This window comes from Coturnix japonica, chromosome 8 (assembly GCF_054131305.1).
Source record: "Coturnix japonica strain WE chromosome 8, WE-NBRP24, whole genome shotgun sequence".
NCBI lineage: Eukaryota > Metazoa > Chordata > Aves > Galliformes > Phasianidae > Coturnix > Coturnix japonica.
This window is the reverse complement of record NC_140670.1, coordinates 31,041,838-31,060,497: the sequence shown is the minus strand read 5'-3', so window position 1 is coordinate 31,060,497 and position 18,660 is coordinate 31,041,838. Positions and strand designations below refer to the sequence as shown.

Genomic DNA, 18,660 nt, shown 5'->3' with positions numbered 1-18,660 from the left:
AACAACAAAATCAAGATCTCTGTGTTGTGCTCTCAGAAAAGCTTGTGGACGGGGAAGGGCACTGTAAGATTTTTACACATCAGACCTCACTCTGTTTCTGTTTACTATCAGCTTATTTGTCTCTCAGCCTTTCAAGCTGCCTCCAACAGCAAGAACTACAGGGGAAGAGCAGGGATCCACAGGCAAATAATCCCTGAGGAGCTCGCTCTGCTTTCTTAGAAACAGCAGCCAGAGAGGCAGAATTACCTGCTAAGAGCAGTTTGATCCACCAACACCTCTTTTCCACTGCAGAAATAGGAAACGTGTGGCACTTCAACTGAAGTTGCATGTAGGAATGGATGTAAAAATGCAACCGAGGACACCGATCAAACAGTGCTGAATGCATCAGAAGAGCAGCGTTTTGCAAAAACAGGGGAAAAATTGTTTTTCTCCACACCAATAAGAAACCACATGACTCATGCAGCTTTCAGAAAAGCAAGAGAACTGGCTTGGCAGCTAACGCTAACAAAGAGGTTCTGTCTGAATCACTCGGGGCTTTGGAGGCCAGGCTCTGGGCTCAGCCCCATCTGGAGCACCACGCTGCCTCATGCATCCCTGCTGAGTGGTGCTGCTCAGCCACCGTCCCCCCTTGCTGCCCAGGGACGGTGGTTTCAGCTCACACACTGATGGATGTTTGCACTGGAAGAAGCAGGGAGAAGAAAATGTAACTGAGAGGGGATTCCCATTCTTTAAAACTCTGAATCGCATTTTACTCTCTCCATAAATCAAATACACACCTCTCCTGGAAGTACAAAACAGCAGAGGAACAAAATAATCTGCTTGCTCTCCCACCTTGCTAATCAATAGGATCCCAGATTTACAGCTGTAAAGCATAACTTTACTACAGGCTAATTTGATTGTTCTTCAGCTTTTTCCAGCCTAGTCCAGCAAGTCAATCCAGCTCAATTCCATCTCAAGTGAGGTGCCTGGGCAGGTCAGAAGCAGCTCCCAGCCCACACACCTGGGAAGCCCCAGCCTCCAGCAGTGCTAGCCTGCACCTGGAACCTCAGGGTCAAGAGGAAAACTCAATGATACTCTGCACTTGTTACTCATTTGCTGCTTGGAAGGTTTTCAGTGGGCGTGTAGAAGGCAGCAGGAAGATGGACCCCCTTTGTGAGAGGTCACCCCACCTTAGGGATCAGAGCAGCCTTTTGATGGCCACCGACTTTCAGCATACCCAATTACATCCCAAAAGCCATCAATTGAGTGCTACTATACCCACAAACATTCAGTCCCTGTGTACCTAGCCCCCCATTTCATTCAGGGTTCAGCAAGAGCCAGCACAGACACAGGAAGCACCAGCAAGACTGTCAGATCAACCTGCAGCAGAGAAGCATGCAATGAATGAAGCAACGTTCACTGTTATTCCAACCAGCTGCTATAAGAAAAGAGCAAACTATTCTGGCTTTCTTTTTGGCACGTTATGTCCCCAACACCCTTCCAACTACTGGCTCCCTTTGCCAGGAACAGAGTGTGCAGCTGCCAGCAGCGCCAATGGCCAATGCAGGCTGAAGGACAACCATCCCACTCTGATGGTTTCCAAAGCAGCCTAGAAGACATTGAAGCTGCTTAAATGATGAAACTTGGTAAGCTCCAACTGTCAGCGCACCTTTGTGGTGAACTGGACTGCAAATGCTTTCTGCATTTGCTCAAGTGAGTCACCAATCCGAACCATTTAAATCAAGGGTTACCACAGCTCTGTAAATACAGAGGCCTCCTTCCTTTGCAGCAAGTTATTGATAAAAATCTGCTCATAAATCACTTCAAGAATACTTGCAACTGGAAACTCAAACACAAGCTGAACCCACACAAAACTTCTAAAAATGTAAACAATACCACAACTGAGTAATTCTGCTTGCTCTGTTTGAGAATGTGCTTACCTGGCTATATCCAAGTCACTGCCTTGATTTCTTTAATAAATAAGACTCATCACACAGAGCTCAGAGCAAATCACTTCAGGCACTCCTCGAGGCCTCACTTCTCAAAGATGTTTCAACAGGCTGCTAATGAAACACCTTCCATAAGCTGCAGCCAAAGGGCTCAATGCCCCCAGAGCACACATTACCTGCACCAGCACCTCAAGAGTGAGATAAAAGATGGACAGACTGCATCGGAACAGAGTCCAAAAGCCCAAAGCCACAACCACAGAAGTAGCCCCTAAACCCCCCTCTTGAGTTCTTAGGACAGCAGCGACAAGCATTGAAGCCACCCAGTCTAAAGTAACTGCAGCTGTTACGCTACCCACGGCAACGTCATCTTCCTTTAATCCCTACAGACTCTTAGTGACAGTAAAACGCTAAGAACAAAAACCAATGAACAAAATGTAATATTAAATACCATAAGAATATTTGGCTCTCCATCAAAACTCCAGGGTTTGTTGTTTATCCCCCTTGGAGTCACACATGATGGAAACTGCTGCCTCACAAATACCTCCGTGCCACACAAATATCTGCCCTCTACTCCCACCAGGATATCTCAGCAGCAGAATGTCCTGGGAAAAGAGCCTTCACCTACAGCTCCCAGCCCCCTGCGCTCTGTCACATCTCTGAGCTCACCCTACAAAGGAGCCAATTCCCACAAACACAGCAGCTGTCAAAGCCTTACAACAATTCTGAGCTGGTTGAGGGCACGCTGCTCCCATCACCCGGGAAGGCAGAGAACACGGTCTGTCTGTGCCCGGTGAACAGTGAACAGTGTCAGAAGAGACACAGAAGTACAGCAAAACCTTGACCAAAGTCACACGTGGACAAAAGATGGACAGCCAGCAGCAAAAGGCATCTCTGACAGGCCCAGAGCCGCACACTGCAACCAGAACAGCAGCTCTTACTGGAGGTAGAAGCCCAGATAATGCCAAAACTAAACTAAAAACACGCAGCACTTGTATTTATTCTTTGCTTTAGGTCACTTTACTGATAGCAGTAAGTGTCTCAGTTACACCATTTAGTCTCTGCACTGCAAATCTGAGAGATGGGTCTGCAGAAATAAAACAATCAACTTCTAAAGGGGGATAAAGCAAAGGAAGAAAAAAGAAAAGACCATCTCAGGTCTGATCCATCTACATCTCCCAGTCAAAGAACCGACAAGGAAGACAACCAGCATCTAGTCATGGTAACATGAAACATAAGCAGTAGCTCTGCTGGCACAATGATTCCGCCTTTGCCTGCTGTGATAAAGCAAAAAAGGCAACAAGAGTTTACAGCTGGCTACTGGAACAGAAGCAAACAGCTCAATGCAAGTGCCATTATTTTCCCCTAACTATAAATCTTGAAGGATAAACACTTCTCCTCACCAACGACAAGGGTGAAGCGGTGGTAGCTCATAAGCATTACTTTCCAGAGCATTGAATTATAAGCGAGCCAGAGACTGCTTGAAACAAACAGCAAAAATGGGAACGTTTTCCATTGCGACCACAAATAAGTAGGAACAAAAATAGAGAAATCAAGCTTGTCCTATCTCCTATTTTGGGAGAACAGCCTAAGGTTTAGTCATGACAAAGCTTAAAGGATCACCCATCCCTTTATCTATAGCTTCCCTGACCTAAACAATATGCTCAACCGTATTTCTACGTAGTCATCCAAACCGAAGCACAACCTCTCCTTTAGAGGACAGCATTTGTAAGGACCTCAATCAGCTGCAGCCATTTCAGGGTCACGATCTGTACACTGGACTCATATGCACAGCACATTTTTGAAAGCACGCGTACTTTTAAATCGTTCACCATCTGTGTCAGGACTTGGAAACTCAAATATCATCAGCTACTTCCATCTGGCTCAGCGCTGAGATATTTCCTGTCCCAAAGTCCACTACAGGAATACTTTTTACATTACCAGTTGCTTTCATTTCGCTTGGTTTCTGATACACCAAATGCTACAAGAGCAGAGACAACTTAATTCCCCAATAAAAGCACCCAGCTACATTCCCTGAGCCCACTCTGTGCTGCCAACATCTCTGCCTGCAGACCAGCTGCCACAGTGATGGCTGTGTTACAGGATGAAGCATCAGCTGGGAGGCAGGCGGGCTGCTAGAAAGGCAGGTACCAACTAAGCTCCCTTCCACTTTGCCCCTTAAACCAACTAAAGTATCAGCATCAAGAGGCAACTTATTTCTTTTGCAATTCTTTTTCTTAATTATTTTTTATTATCAACCCAGAAATCAGAGAAAACCTCTAAAACCATGTGTTCTCAATGTGGGCATGCTCAGCTCCTGGCCTGGCATCAGCACCCTTCCCTGGGAACTGGGCAGTCCCAGGGCTCAGCCACGCTTCCCATCATGTGCTGCTTTGACATGCAGGACTTCAAATCTAGAGCTGTCAGTACTTCCGTGCTTTGTTTGGAGAAGGAGGAAGATGAACACAGAGCATTTCAGAGCCGTGAGGGGCTCAGGTGCCCCGCAGCACTCAGTCCCTCTGCGTGCTGTGGTCTGTACACTCCTCACCTCCCACCTGGACTTCCAGACATCACGTGTCCAAGTGGTTCAGGAGCCATGTTCCACGCAGCTCTGCTGGCAATCAATGAGGAATTTACCATCTCCAGCACTGCATCCATTATCCAAGGAGAACAATGCAGTTTGCTGCTGCCAGCACGCAGCATTTCCCCAGCACTCCCACTTTGTGCTCCTCAAAATGCTGCGTGCGGCTTCACGTGGGATCTGATCAAGGTCTCTCCAAGCTCAATGAAGTTGTGAAGCTGGTCAGAACACAGCGCCCAGGAGCCGAGCTCCTACAAGCACACGCTGGTCATGCACACCTTTACTTTCTTCATGTCCCTAAATTACAGAGCAAACCCTCCACAGCTCACTCGTTTCTTCTTCAGGGTAACACAAAGGCTTTTTGCTATTCCAGCTCCCCTCGGTGAAATCAATTACAAGAAACCTCTGTAAACATTTTATACAAAGGTTTGTGCTAAAATAACACAAACAGCACCCTAAAAGAGCAGCGCCGCTAGGAAATACTAGACACGTTAGGAATATAGTGCAAGTGTGGTGGCCAACAGTTACTCCAGTTATCCATCTGTCTCCTTTGTTATGTGCACGGTTATATAATTGCACATAATAGTTCTCAATGTAATTATTTCATGTTAGTTACAGAGCTATATGGAGCAGAAAAAATATTTCAAGAGATAGTTCGTATTTTGCAGATAAAGCTGGAATTCCGTAACTGCTGCTCCCTGTGTCACAAGTCTTTATATCCATAATCATATTTAAGGTACCAATTACATAAACACAAGACTAATAATGCTCTAAATGTATAGAGAACACAGAGAAAGTTTCACAACCACAAACATTTATCTTTTCAAACACTCTTTTGGTTTAGATACAGCACCGTTTCCATTTGCCTCCAAGCTCAATGAAGTATTTCATTAACTCATTGAGGAACATATTAAAAATAAACCCCAAAACCCTACAGTTCGAATGCAGCTGAGGTCAGCCATCCTTGCATGTCTTCAGCTTTGAGGTGAGTACAGACATGAGATGGTTATTGCTAACGGAGTAAATGCTTTCCAACTGGATTAGCACTGGATCCTCACTGGAGCTTCGATTCATTCATCTAAGTTGGCTTCCAGCTATTTATCTTGAGTTAGACACATCCACAGGTGTTTAACAAGATGTATTGGATTTCAGTCCTCGAGGATTACTAAAGAGCTGGGAAAGGCATGTGGTCAGCAGCCAACACGGGACAGTCTCCAGAAACACAAGTATATCCCAAATATGCTTAAGCCTGTAGCTGCAAGCTGAGGGACAAGCTCCCTGAAGACGCTGTTTTGGCTTTAAATTGCATTCAGTTTACTTCCCCTATTCCTGAAAATTTGGCCCATACATAATATGTATTTATTTTACATCAATAAACACTAAATAATAATAACAACCTAAACCAAGCAGTCATCGCAAGCAATAGACAAACAGGAAAACCAAATAAACTGATAAGGTATGTACTACTTCTTCCCGTAAAACCTCGGACCAGAACCTTGTCCTACTGTTACTTCCATACCTGTGTATGATGTGAAGTGTAAAACCCCACTGTATGAAAATTTCCCCTCCTCTTCTCTCTTCTAGGACCAGAAGTGTTAATTCACAGTGGATAAACTCCCAAAGCAACCCAAAACTCAGCAGAGTCCAACCAATGCTCAGCATCGTGCCTGCAGGCAGCTGTTAGTGATGTGCTGCTCCATGCCTACAGCAGAGCCATAGCACAGAGCTACACGGTACCATCCAGCACTTAAATACAGCACATATTTAAAAGCTCTTATAAAAACTCCACGAACCTTTCAGATCACAGGTGACACGCATGAAAGGTCTGGGGTAGTTTACCATCCCTATAACATCGCATTGCTCGTTAACTCATCCCACTGCAAACCCTAAAGGTTTTTCACCTGCAGCTGTGAAGCAGAGAAATGATTAGCAATAAAGACAAACAGCTGAAGCTCACAACTGTCACAACACCTTTTCATTAGGCTGGAATAGAGGCTGGTACCTCCCTTATCTCGGGATATTTCAAATGAGGGCCAAAAGCCAAGGTGCTACAGCTAAAAATAAATGCCCCCAGTCACCACACCAGCAACCCACAAATACTGGATATTTTTTGGCACTACAACATCCTGACTTGAAAATCCGGCTAAGTCCATCCTATTTCAAAGCATCCCAAATTAGGCAGGTTTTCATTTGCCTGTTGTAACAAACCAAACTGACCAGTAACAAGGAAAAAAGTCCCAAATGAGGCAGCTTGCAGCAAAATTGGTTTCCTTCCTGGGTTGGTTTGTTGTTGTTACAGTTGTTTGTTTTCAAAAAGCACGTGTGGAAACACAAATCTTACTCAGGACATTGCTTATCTGGGCTTATCAGGTGCTGGTTGAGGACTGAGAACTGCAGACACCACCTCAAGCACCTGCACTACCCTGTCTACATGGGGAAAACCAGAGAGCAACCAGGTGAGCCACAGAAGTGCATCCACACTACATAGACAATCACAGATAGGGAAATTACTCAAGCAATGCTGGTATCTTTGATATACTTAGCATTACCATTGGCCTACTACCTGACATTGCACTTCCAGGCATCAGGTGCCATCCTGAAGTAATGCATTCAATACAGCTCTACAGCTCCAACAGGGACAGGCAGCAGATACACACAGCTCCTGGACTTCCTGATGGTCCTGCTGAGAAAGCCATGCACCCACACAGCTACCTCCATTCCCAAGCATGCCACATCCCAACAATGAGATGAGAGCCAAAAACACAGAGCTGCAATGGTGAAAGAAAACGATGAGCGGCATCAGGAGTGCAGAAAAGCTGCTGCAATTCAGCTGTTCATTTTCCTCTTTCAGGCTCCCTGTGTGTTCATCTCATACATCCCTCATGCTATTCCATCCCCACCCATTCCTCATCCCGCCTCCCCACGCTCACAGCCCCACCAGGAAGCAGAGCTGAGTCACGCTCACGGCTGCCCTCGGAGATAAGTCTCATGTGCTGCTCCCTGCGTGAATCCTGGGCATGAAGGAGCTGCTGGAACCCGGCACTGTGGGATGGGATGGGGGAGCTGAGCAGAAAGAGCATCTCCTGAAGCATCTGCATCCAATGTCTCCATAATTTACTCCCCATGCATCGCCACCAGCAGCCTTTAGGACTTGAGAAGTTAAGAGTTGTGCACAGGAACATGCTAATCTAATGGGGGGAAAAAGCTACATATGCATTACATATAAACATTTGGCTTTTACAGACACATACACTTCTGCTCTCCCCCAAGGTAAGCAGCATAACCCACAACCAACGACACCCTCCTGCTGATTGCTGCTTCTCTTCAGAGCAATGCCCACACACTCCATCAGCTCAGCCCTGCAGAGATGGATGGCAGCTCCATTAGCAGCCCTGCTTGGAGGATGCAAGCATTGCTGGTTTGCTGTCATACACCACTGTTCTGCTGTCATTCTCCAGCACTGGCTGTGGCAAACAGTTGAGAAGACAACATTCCTTTATTAGGATGTTCACCTTAACAGAGTTTTCTCCATTGCACGACTTCTGAATTGCAGGAGGAGCCTCTGCTGAGCACCCTGAGCCCCTTCAAGAGTTACTGCTCCAGCACACTCCCAACACAAACCTGTGCTCTATGAAGCCACGGCACAAATCAAAGACTTTAGTTTTTAATTATACCTACATTCACTCTCTACAAATGCACCTTCCCACACTGGATACCCAAAGCTTTTATCTCAACACATTCAGCTGCCTCCATAACGCCTTGTTCTCACACAGCAAAGCATCTCTAGGATATTATTGCCCTAAAAAGCACCTCCAGCATGAGGCATCACCCTCCAACACACACTGCATGCCCTGCAGTGTGCTCAGCTTTCCAACACCAGCTCACAATGTGGGTATGCACAACTGATATCAGCATCAGTGCAACACTGCACTGGAGTGCAAACACTCCATCTCTTATTTCCCAATGGAACACTCGGGTTTGTTATTCCCTCCTGCCGCTTTTCTCCTCCTCAGTCCCTACAAAACACTTTCAATCCCAACGAAACACCCTCCGGGCCTCAGCCCGAGAACAATCCCCCTCTGTGCAGGGGACGGAAACAGCCGAGGGCGACATGGATCCTCTGCAGCAGCGGGGAAACCTCAGCACATCGAGGGGCACGGGGAGAGGCCGGTAAGAGAAACCCGTCTAAACCAAAGAGAGTGGTGCTCGTGGCGGGGTGAGGGGAGAGGAAAAAGCACACAAAGCTGGAACTTTTTGCTCCAGGATGACTCGAGTACGGGCTGAGCCGCGCTCCCGCACTAACTCCTCAACTCCACCGGCCGGCAGCTGCGGGAAGGGCCGGGATAGAAGCTCTGGGGAGCAGCCCTATGGAGCAGCCCTATGGAGCGGCCCTATGGAGCAGCCCCGGGGCTCCGCTCTCGCCCCGCAGATCCCACCTGGAAGCTGCGGCCCCGCCGGGCCCAGCGCAGCCCCCGGCCCGGAGCAGAGCGTGGGGGGGATCCCCGCTTAGTTCGCGGAGCGCCGCAGCGCAACAGGCGGGCACGGAGCCCGAGGGGAGGCGGGGAGGGTCCTCACCTACGCCGTATTTCTCCTCCCTTTTGGTGGGAACCCAGCGGGTCATGGCGCTGGGGCGGCCGGAGCGGGCGGGGATGCGAGAACCCCGCTCCTACGCCGCCATTTTCCAACCGCGGGACGGGAAAAGTTTCTACCGACGGCAGTCATGTGGTGCGGGCGGAGCCAGCGGCACGGCCCGGCCGGGGGGAGCCGGCACTGGGCAGCCCCTGCACGGCGGAGCCGGCCCCGCCTTCGTGGCCGAGAACCGGGGGGGTGCAGAGCGCTGATCCCATCCCGGACGGGACCCAGCGGCACCGCTATGGAAAGCCGGGCAGCTCCGGAGCTGAGCGTATCCCGGCCTCACTGTGCAGGAAAGCGTCTGTCCCACTCAGAACCGGCTCTGTATAAAGCAGCGTGTTCCTCTTTATCACGCCGGACCGCTTCCCAACTCTTCCAAACAACGTCGAAGTGTTGGTTACTTTGGTTTCTGCCGTGTTCCCCGCCTGGTCAGTGCCCAGAGATGCTGCACTAACGCCTGGTATCACAGGGCATGTAGGGTCACTTTATACAACAGCACTCGTTATCGCCAGGTTTGGAGCCAAATACTTCATCCCCAACATCTGAATGAGGCTACACCTCATTCTACAAACCTTCCCTTTTCCCATCTTTGGGATCCATTGCCCAGGTCACTACCTACAAGTTCAAACTAACCTGAATTTCATTGCTCTTATCCTACTGAACTCCAGGGCTGCTGTGATAAATCCAACCTTTGCACTTTCCCACATTATGTCCTGGAGTGAAGAGATCAAAAGATTCTCCAAGTCAGCTGCCTGGCTTATCATCTTTATCCTGCATTAATGAGTAAATGATGAGAGTCTTACCAAAGACAACTTACAACAGAGCTCTTTGATTTAACAGGTTTATTTTTCATAAGATAAATCAAAGTGAATTAACTGGGATAATGGGCATACTCGTCCTGTTGCTGTAGTCATCTTTATAACTTCTTTGTAAGGCAAGCAAAAGGGGAGTGAAATGGAAAATCAGTGCAGAAATAGTAGTTATTTCTAGTGACAAGTCCTGTATGGCCACAAACTGCACCAGGGGAGGTTCAGATTGGATATCAGGAGGAATTTCTTCATAGAAAGAATTGGGTTTTGGAACAGGCTGCCCAGAGAGGTGGAGTCCCTATCCCTGGACATGGCACTTAGGGATGTAGTTTAGGGGTAGGCAGTAATGGGACTTGATGATCTTAGGGGTCTTTCCCAACCTCAGTGATTCTTTTAGTACTGATATATTCTTTTCTGAGGTGCCAGCAAGTACCTGTAGCAAAAGTGGAGAATCTGAAGGAGCTCAGACATTAAATGGTTTAAAGACCTTTAAGACTATTAATATAATAATCTGCTACAGAGAACTTGATTTACTTTCATTTAAGTTACTGATAAAGAAGAATCACTTCCATGGACACCATGCTAGCTTTACAGATACAGACAGTGAAAAAAAAAATGATACAAAGCAGCTCCGATGTTAATTTTAACCTGGACATAGTTGTAATTAGCTTGTGTGTGGCAAAAGAAGGTGGTGACGGTGTCTACTAATGAGTTACAGGCACTATAGAACAACAGCAAGTAACAAAGAAGGAAAAGTAGCTCACCTCCTCCAACAAGTAGCTATGGCTCAAGAAGAATGCAATCTCTGTCCAGGGAAAAGCTGTTTCTATGGCTGCAAACCCTTAAATGAGGATGAGAAGGGCTGGATCCTCACCCTTCCATTCATTCAGATGTATTGCTTGCACCTGAGCTCCCTGGGTTAGCTATGCTTGCTCACTTGGGGTTCACCTGTTGGTTCAGTCTGTGACCTGGCTGTTCTGCTGCAGCTTGTAAAGTGGCCTTGTGCTGTTTGCTGCCCTTCCTGGGCCCCAACATTCAAATCTGAAATTTAAGCTAGACGAGAATATTTTCCTGCATGAAAAATGCACTGCTGACACCTTTCTTCGGGTGTTAATCAAGGTTAAATTTGATTCTTCCATAGATAAGTGAGACTTAATGGAAGCATACGCCTTCACTATATGGGAATTAGGAATGCTGTGGTTCCTAAGGTAGGAAGAGCCCTGTCAGTGAGGTTGGTTTTTTTGGTTGTGTTCTGTAATTGCCTATAGCACAAACAACACAAGCAATCCCACAGCCAACATAAAGACACACATAAGGTTCTATATTCATTTTATTACTTTCCACATTTTCATTTTAATGAAAACCTGTTACGAATGCCATTGAAATTCTGATACCCAGTAAAAAATCCTCCTCCTTGTTCACAACGCATAAATATTCCAATAGTAGATTTTACAGCTAGGAACAACAACAAAAAATGGTAATAGGATAGAGCTGTAATATGGAGAGAGTAGAAGGTTTTTATTTTTGCTCCAGCAAATGTAATGTAAAGTATGCTTGTGAAGAATATTTTTCATTAACTGTAAAGTGCTGTAGCTGACATAGTTTACATACTTGGGCATAATATGTTTCTTCACACTGTGTGTGTATGCTTTTCATTTGTGAAGAGGAAACTGAAAAATGTTCCTTTCCATAAAATAGGAAAGTTTGATCACATCGCTATGTCAGCTCTTTGGATTCTCACCTTATTGTGTAATGCATCCCATGGAATTGGAGTCGCTTCTCCTGGAGCAGAGAAACATTCCTTTTCCTCAGAGTAACTCCAAGGGATCCAAATGCAGCGTTTGGCCCCAGATGAGATTTGAAAATCACGTCAGAGAGATTAGGAGTGTCTTTGGGAAGGGATGGGTGGAAAAAGAATTGCTGCTCTGAATTAAATCTATTTGCGATGGATAAGACTCTATAGACGTATAGATGCAGTTGAGTTGTATTTCATTCTTGCTGAGTATAGCTACACAAGAGGAATCTTTGTTCCATCTCTGTTCAAAATCACTTTTTAAGGAATATTAATATTCCCCTTTTTTTATTACTGTCAAACCATGTAGGTAAACTCCAAATTTACACATACCGTGCAAATTCCTCTTGGAAATATCCTTCCCTGGAGATGATGTTGAGGACTTATAAAATCTTACAATAAATGACTGTTTCGCTTTCCTATCTCTGCTGCAGATATTCTGTTGGAAATGCTATTGTTTCCTCTACAGATCCTCGTCATCTCTTATGCTGTACAACTTTCATTTGGGGTGAATGACCTCCATGCTCTCAGATCATCTTTGCAGTGAACAGCTCCCTATATTTGGGTATACATGGAGTTCTTTATACCCGACATAAAGTCACTTTTAAAGTACAGTTTTGTTACGGCGCATTGCTCTTGGTCAGAATGGAAATAAAATTAGTTTTATGGGTGTGGGCGACTAAAATGACTTCAGCCTTTTAGCCTGGTGTTATATATGCCCAATATATATATATAATTACCTAGGGAATCTCCTCCAGATGAATATGGGAGAATTAAGAAATAACATTTTTACGTATCAACTTACTGATATTTTTGGTTGAACAGCCTAGATTTTAGCCTAAAAAATGAGGTTTGGTTGTTGGTAACGAAAGCGATTTGGCTCCATTGGAAACTGCACAAAGTGTTCTTGCTATATTATGCAGAAAGTGGTATAATGAATAAGACATCTTCACATGGTTTGATGTTTAAATGCAAATGTGTGACCACCTAGTTACTCTTTATGAATACACAAGAGTTTCCGAAGTGATGTATTTTAGGAAGGGTATGATTATCATAGATAGAGCTTGGTTTATACCCTGGTATTTTATTTTGTGCTCGAGAATAAAAAGAAATCAGATGAGTTTTACAGCGCTGCAGTAAATGGCTTCATTTCTACTCAAGGGGAAAATCTGTTTTCTGATCATACCAGAGTGTAAGATTTTACATTCTTCGGAGAAAAAGCACAGGGAGGTTTTATGAGGGGTCAGCCTCTTCTATCCCCCTGCACTTGGCACAAATGCCATTTACGCTAGTAGTACATCTTGTTCTGCAAAAAGAATAGCAAGCAGCATGTCCCAGGTAATGTGTTTGTTAGACTGACAGCAAGTATTTTGGATGCTGTAGTTGTCTTGGGACAGAATGGATGCTCTGCCAATGGGAACCTTCTCAGCAGGTGTCAGGAGTGCTTATTGCATCCCTGCTTTCCAGCCTTTGCAAATCATGTTGGGAGCACGAGGAGCCGAAGCGGTGCAGTTTCTGTCCTGCCACACTGGGTTTATTCTGCAGGACCAGGGGAGCTGATGGAGCTTGGCTATAATGTTAGCAATTGCAGGTTTATCCAGCTTCATGGTTTTATACTGAGACTGGGAAGGTTTAGGTTGGATATGAGGAGGAAGTTTTTCACCCAGAGGGTGGCGACACACTGTTCACAGGTTGCCCAAGGAGGCTGTGGATGCCCCATCCCTGCAGGCATTCAAGGCCAGGCTGGATGTGGCTCTGGGCAGCCTGGGCTGCTGGTTGGTGACCCTGCACACAGCAGGGGGTTGGAACTGGATGAGCACTGTGGACCTTTGCAACCCAGGCCATTCTGTGATTCTATGATTTCCTAGTACCCAAATTTCCATTTAACCCAGCTTTAATTTTTGTCTTTCCAACTGAAATCCTGAGCAACTGCATTAGGGGCATATTGCAAGTTCCAAAACTTGATGCTTCATTCATTCCTTATAAGAACAGGACTTTAACCCAATTCTTAATAGCAATGTGCTCTTCCCAAGGAAGTGCTCAGGAACATCACTGCAAATTTTACAGTCAAGCCCAAAGCAGTTAGAGGAAAAAGTAGTACAAATCACTGTGAAATAAAGGCTAAAATATAGTTTACTGTTGCTTAGTGGCAACCTGATCCTCTTTGCAGTAACTTTAAATAACCGACAGTATAGGTTTTATGTGTGGGTGGGTTTTTTTCCTGTTCAGTGGTAGTTTTTTCATATATTTGATATTTATACACTATAAGAGGTTATGAACTCTATTTACGTACCCTTAAGCAAACTCGAAGCTAACGGGCAAAACAAAATGTTTTATGTAACAACTTAGGGAAGAATTGCTCCCAGAGACCAGTTGGTTTGCTTTATGCATCCCAGCAGATGTATGGCTTAAAATATAATGCGTTATGTTCACAGTAGTTAAGAACGTTTTTCTGAAAAAAACAGTGAAAAAGACGTATTCTGATAACCATATTCTGCTAGATTCATTTTTCTTATTGTAAGACAGATAATGATCAGATAGAGAGGAGTGTGAGCTCGAGATGAAAACATACATTATTTCTGTTAAAAATGCACTTAAGGAGCACTTAACATTTTGAAAGCACTGAACAAATATTAACTCTTTCTTGCGGGACAGCGCCCTTATCTGTATTTACAGTGGAGAGGCAGCTATGCTAAGGCCACCTTTTTAAATGTGACAGGCATTCAGGAATTGAGAACTCAAAATATCAGACCACTTCTGTCACACCTCTTGATTAGGTGATTTTCCTGAGGCCAGAAGCGACACATTAGCTGGGGCAGGGTTAGATTTTATAATTTCCTCGGTCTGCAGGCAATGTTCTCTCTCGCCTTTTGATGAGCGATATGAGACGACAATGAGAAATGACAATGTAAGAACACGATGTACTCCCACCAGCTATAAGGTCTGAGAAACTAGTTACTGAAATACGAATTAGTCGGCTCAATAATGAAAATGGTTTTTGCAGGAAGAATGCCTGTTCCTGGGGCCGGTTCACAAACACGAGGTATATGCCACACGTATACAAAAAGGTGTTAATGTTGAAAGAAAAAATGAAAACATGCTATTAACTTTTCATCCTTTTTGCCTACCCATGGGTGTTCATCCCATACCAGCTTTCCCAGTTGGACTGGTGGGTTTTCCTGCTGTACCATAACAGGGGTAGGATTGGCTTATTAAATACCCTTTTCAAAAGCTTTCTGAGATGTACCAGCTGCCCCCTTGCTTTCACTTGAGTCCCACAGCCAAACTGCTTCCGAACTGGGATGTGATGATTTTTATTTGTCTATGTTACTAATATATTCTTAGGAATTCGGATGTAGTTTTTAACAGTGAAGGTTAGCTGGCAGAGAGACAAGATAGATTGTGACCTGGTTCAATAGCACAATTCTGAACCTTACTTTGCTGTAAATATTCCTTTCTGAAATCAGCAGTGCTTTTCTTCCCATTGTGTATGACCCAGAATCCCAGGAAAATGTTGGATGTTAGGGGGAAGTTCTTCACTAGGAGAGTGGTGAGGTCCTGGAACAGGCTGCCCAGGGATGTTGTGGATGCCCCGTCTTGGAGGTGTTCAAGGCCAGGTTGGACGGGGCCCTGGGCAACCTGATCTAGTAAATGTGTATGTTTGGTGGCCCTGCCAGGCAGGGGGGGTTGGAACAGGATGATCCTTGAGGTCCCTTCCAGCCCAGGTCATTCTGTGATTCTGTGATTCTGAAAAGGAGCCATGTGCTACCTGTGCTTTGCTTCATTCCCATATGGGCGGCAGCTCCACTTACCCACACTGAGCACGGAGCTGTTTTCCAACTAAATGTTCATTGCCACTCCTAGAAAATAAAGGGAAAATTGCTTTCCTCGTGTCTAAGTTAGAAAAACATCTTTGAATTCTCTCCTGTCATTCTGGGAATATGTCACTTTTCTATTTTCACAAGGACACTTCACTAGGATGACTCAAATAGAGTGAGGGTGCTTTTTGTATTCATGAGCATGCTCCGCTCGGCCAAAACTTCAGCTTGCAAACTACTCTGAGTTGTTTGGAAACAAAGAGCTGCGAGCTTTGTTCCTCCCTCTGTGCGCTGTTTGTGTCACTCCGAGTCACCGCAGGGACGTGGACAGGCGGTGGTTGCAGAGGAAATGCAGTCTGAAAGTGAGGAAATCCTCTTCTGCAACAGAAGCCTCCGCCTGGAGAGCAGCGGTGTTCAGTTCTGAGAGCACTTCTGATAAAATCTGCCACTGTCCAGTTCCATTCTGCGTGCTCTTCATCTAACACTGTGTATGAGTATGTACGTACATCTATAAAACACATATATATCACCATAAACTGCTAGAAAATATTAATATTCTGGACAGGAATCCAATTTTATTTTTAAGCAGCACTTGCAGGAGATTGTTAAATCGAGATTGTTAAATCTTGTAATGGAATCATTGTCTAGACAGTTTTCTTGCTGGCCAACTGAATTTTTTACTTTGATTGTTTTTAATGTATTTCCTGGAACAAAAAGTCCCAATCATTTGTTTACAAGCTTTTCTGGAAACTGTGTTGGATTTATAAGACTCAGAACTGATAATAATTATTCTAAACCAAACAATATATTTCTGGAGCCTGACCATTCCCAGGGAGAACGGCTAAAACTCTCTCAGATAAAAAAGTTACTGTTGTTTTTTTCTCAAGTGAAACGTTATCAAGTGTGTTATTTGGAAAGGGGCAAAGCTTCCTCTCAATGACCGTGAGCTGTTTCCATCGGGTGATTATTATCATGCATTCCTATGTATGAAATGAGTCAGTGTATCCTATAGTGGAAAATCTCAATTATTGCCCCTATTAGACTCATTCTTGCTACAGAAGCCTCAGCATCCAGGCAGAGATCGTGGCCTTCATCCCAGCTTGCTGACACTCATATTGGCTTTGGTGGGCTGTAGCTCTGGATTTGCTCTTCCATTAGTGGTTTTCAGTCATAAATCTCAAACCAACCCATATATCACTGGTTTGAACAGCAGGCATTATGAACAGCACCTATGGCTCTTATGACTCTTCTGTTTTCGTTCGTTTTTTAATGTGCTTTAATGATGAAGCATTACAGTCTTCCACTTTCAGGGAGTGTAACTTTGAATCACATCAAAGGCATAACAAGAACAGTAGGGCACTTTAAAAGACTGTTAAAATCAATGAATGAAGCTGAGTTATCAGTGAAGGCCACAGGTTCGTTAACAACATCTTTTTTTGGTTTGATTGTGTTTTAAAGGAATTTTCCTTAACCTCCCTCCCCCTTCCATTTTTTTCCTCTTGCTCCCATCCTTTTGTTATTAATATCAATCTTTTTCGCTTCAACCCCACTGCTTTCTAAGAACCTCGGCATTGCTCACCAAGGAGGAAGTGCAACCGATCAGAGTCTGAATGACACAGAATGAGCCCTTCCAGGAAGCTGAACTTCCTACCCTGCAGGGCTGCTGTTGATTATGCTACTATCTGTCTGTCTGTCTGTCCTGCTTCCTTATGCCATGCTGAGGATGAGCCCTACCTGCAGCAGGACATCAGATGGAGCTCTATATGACTGTGGTCCTTATAGGAGATGCGCGCTCTGGGAGCTTTCCTTGCAACAGATTTATCAACTGGGAGGTATCATACATAGAATCCCAATAGCCATTAAGGTTGGAAAAGATCTCTAAGATCACCAAGTCCAACCATCACCCCATCCCTTCCATGCCCACAAAAGAATATCACAAATAGCACTGCTACACACAACATGGGCTTGTTGAGGGATGCATCACAAGGTACCACTGCTCACCTGGGGTCATGGTTTCCACGGCCACCTCCCATCTTCTCCATCTGCCTGCCTCTATGTACAACCCCAAAATGGAAAGAAATAACTTTCCAACTTAGAAAAGCCTGCTCTGAGTGTGTGACAACAATTGTCTCATTTTGATGTTTCTTGTAATGCTATGAAAACCAAACTTCTAATTCAACTTCGGAGCAAGAAATATCTTTTCTCAAAACTCTTTATATTTATATAGCTATCTGTCTTTAGATTAGACAAGTAGATACATGAATTGTCTTGTAAAGTTGTAGTTTCCCTTTAATAAGCCGCTCTGACAGGCAATTATTCATGCAGTCTGCTCTGTGCTAAATGTTTCTTCATGCTGTGCATCCCTGTCTCTTGATTGCAGGGATGTGCTCTTGTGAATTACAATTATAAGTAAATATGAACTGGTATGTATGAAATTATTTAGTAGAGCTGCTCTTGTTACATGATATTGATTCTGGGCTTCTGCTTTACAATGATACAGTTCTAGTGGATGCCATGTATTTTTTCATCGAGTTCATAGGATTGCCATTAGTATTTACAGAAATTGAAGATTCTAAGTGTAAAGATTTTCTTCTGTGGAAAATAGTTTGCTAATGTTTATATTTTGGGGGTGAAGTGTTAAAATTGGATCCTGTAAAGGTGAAGGTGTCACACATACATAAGAAGGTAAGCCCAGCCCACTTCCCCAGTGACTCTGTTTTCAGTAGGTACACATGGAGGCATTGTGGTACTGAATGTTGTCTCCACATTTGCCAGCTTTCAAAGAGAAATTCAAATTATTGATCTAACAGTTATTATCTTAATTAGATATGAAGTTTGGGTGGAGCTTCTCTGACTGTAAAAGTCTGGAGCCTACCTGGAGCTCGTCATTCAGGACAGCAGAAAGTGCAGGGAGAAGAAATCTGCAGAAAGCACTCATTTATCTCAGATGTATCAGGATGGGTTAAATCATCTCCTAATGGTGCCTATCCTTCTCCTTAACTAGACAGCCCATACAGGCTGTATAGACTGTAGACCAGACAGCTCTTCTGATCCTAACACTTAAACTACACTTACCAGTAATTGAAAATTATATGGGATGAAT

General features: G+C 44.6%; 2 protein-coding genes across 4 annotated transcripts in view; one reads left to right on the top strand and one right to left on the bottom strand.

The window, feature by feature from the left end:
- The window catches only part of DOCK1 (dedicator of cytokinesis 1), a 225,924-nt gene extending 216,724 nt beyond the window's left edge, over window positions 1–9,200 (bottom strand). For all 3 annotated transcript variants that reach the window (XM_015867551.3, XM_015867552.3, XM_085554869.1), the window contains exon 1: window positions 9,082–9,200. In XM_015867551.3, the coding sequence (XP_015723037.2) occupies window positions 9,082–9,127 (46 nt within the window). In that variant the 5' untranslated portion in view covers window positions 9,128–9,200. The remainder of the gene's footprint in view (window positions 1–9,081) is intronic.
- Window positions 8,572–18,660, top strand: part of C8H10orf90 (chromosome 8 C10orf90 homolog) — a 117,294-nt gene continuing 107,205 nt past the window's right edge. The window contains exon 1 of the mRNA XM_085554871.1: window positions 8,572–8,676. The gene's annotated coding sequence lies outside the window, so the exon portion shown is untranslated. The remainder of the gene's footprint in view (window positions 8,677–18,660) is intronic.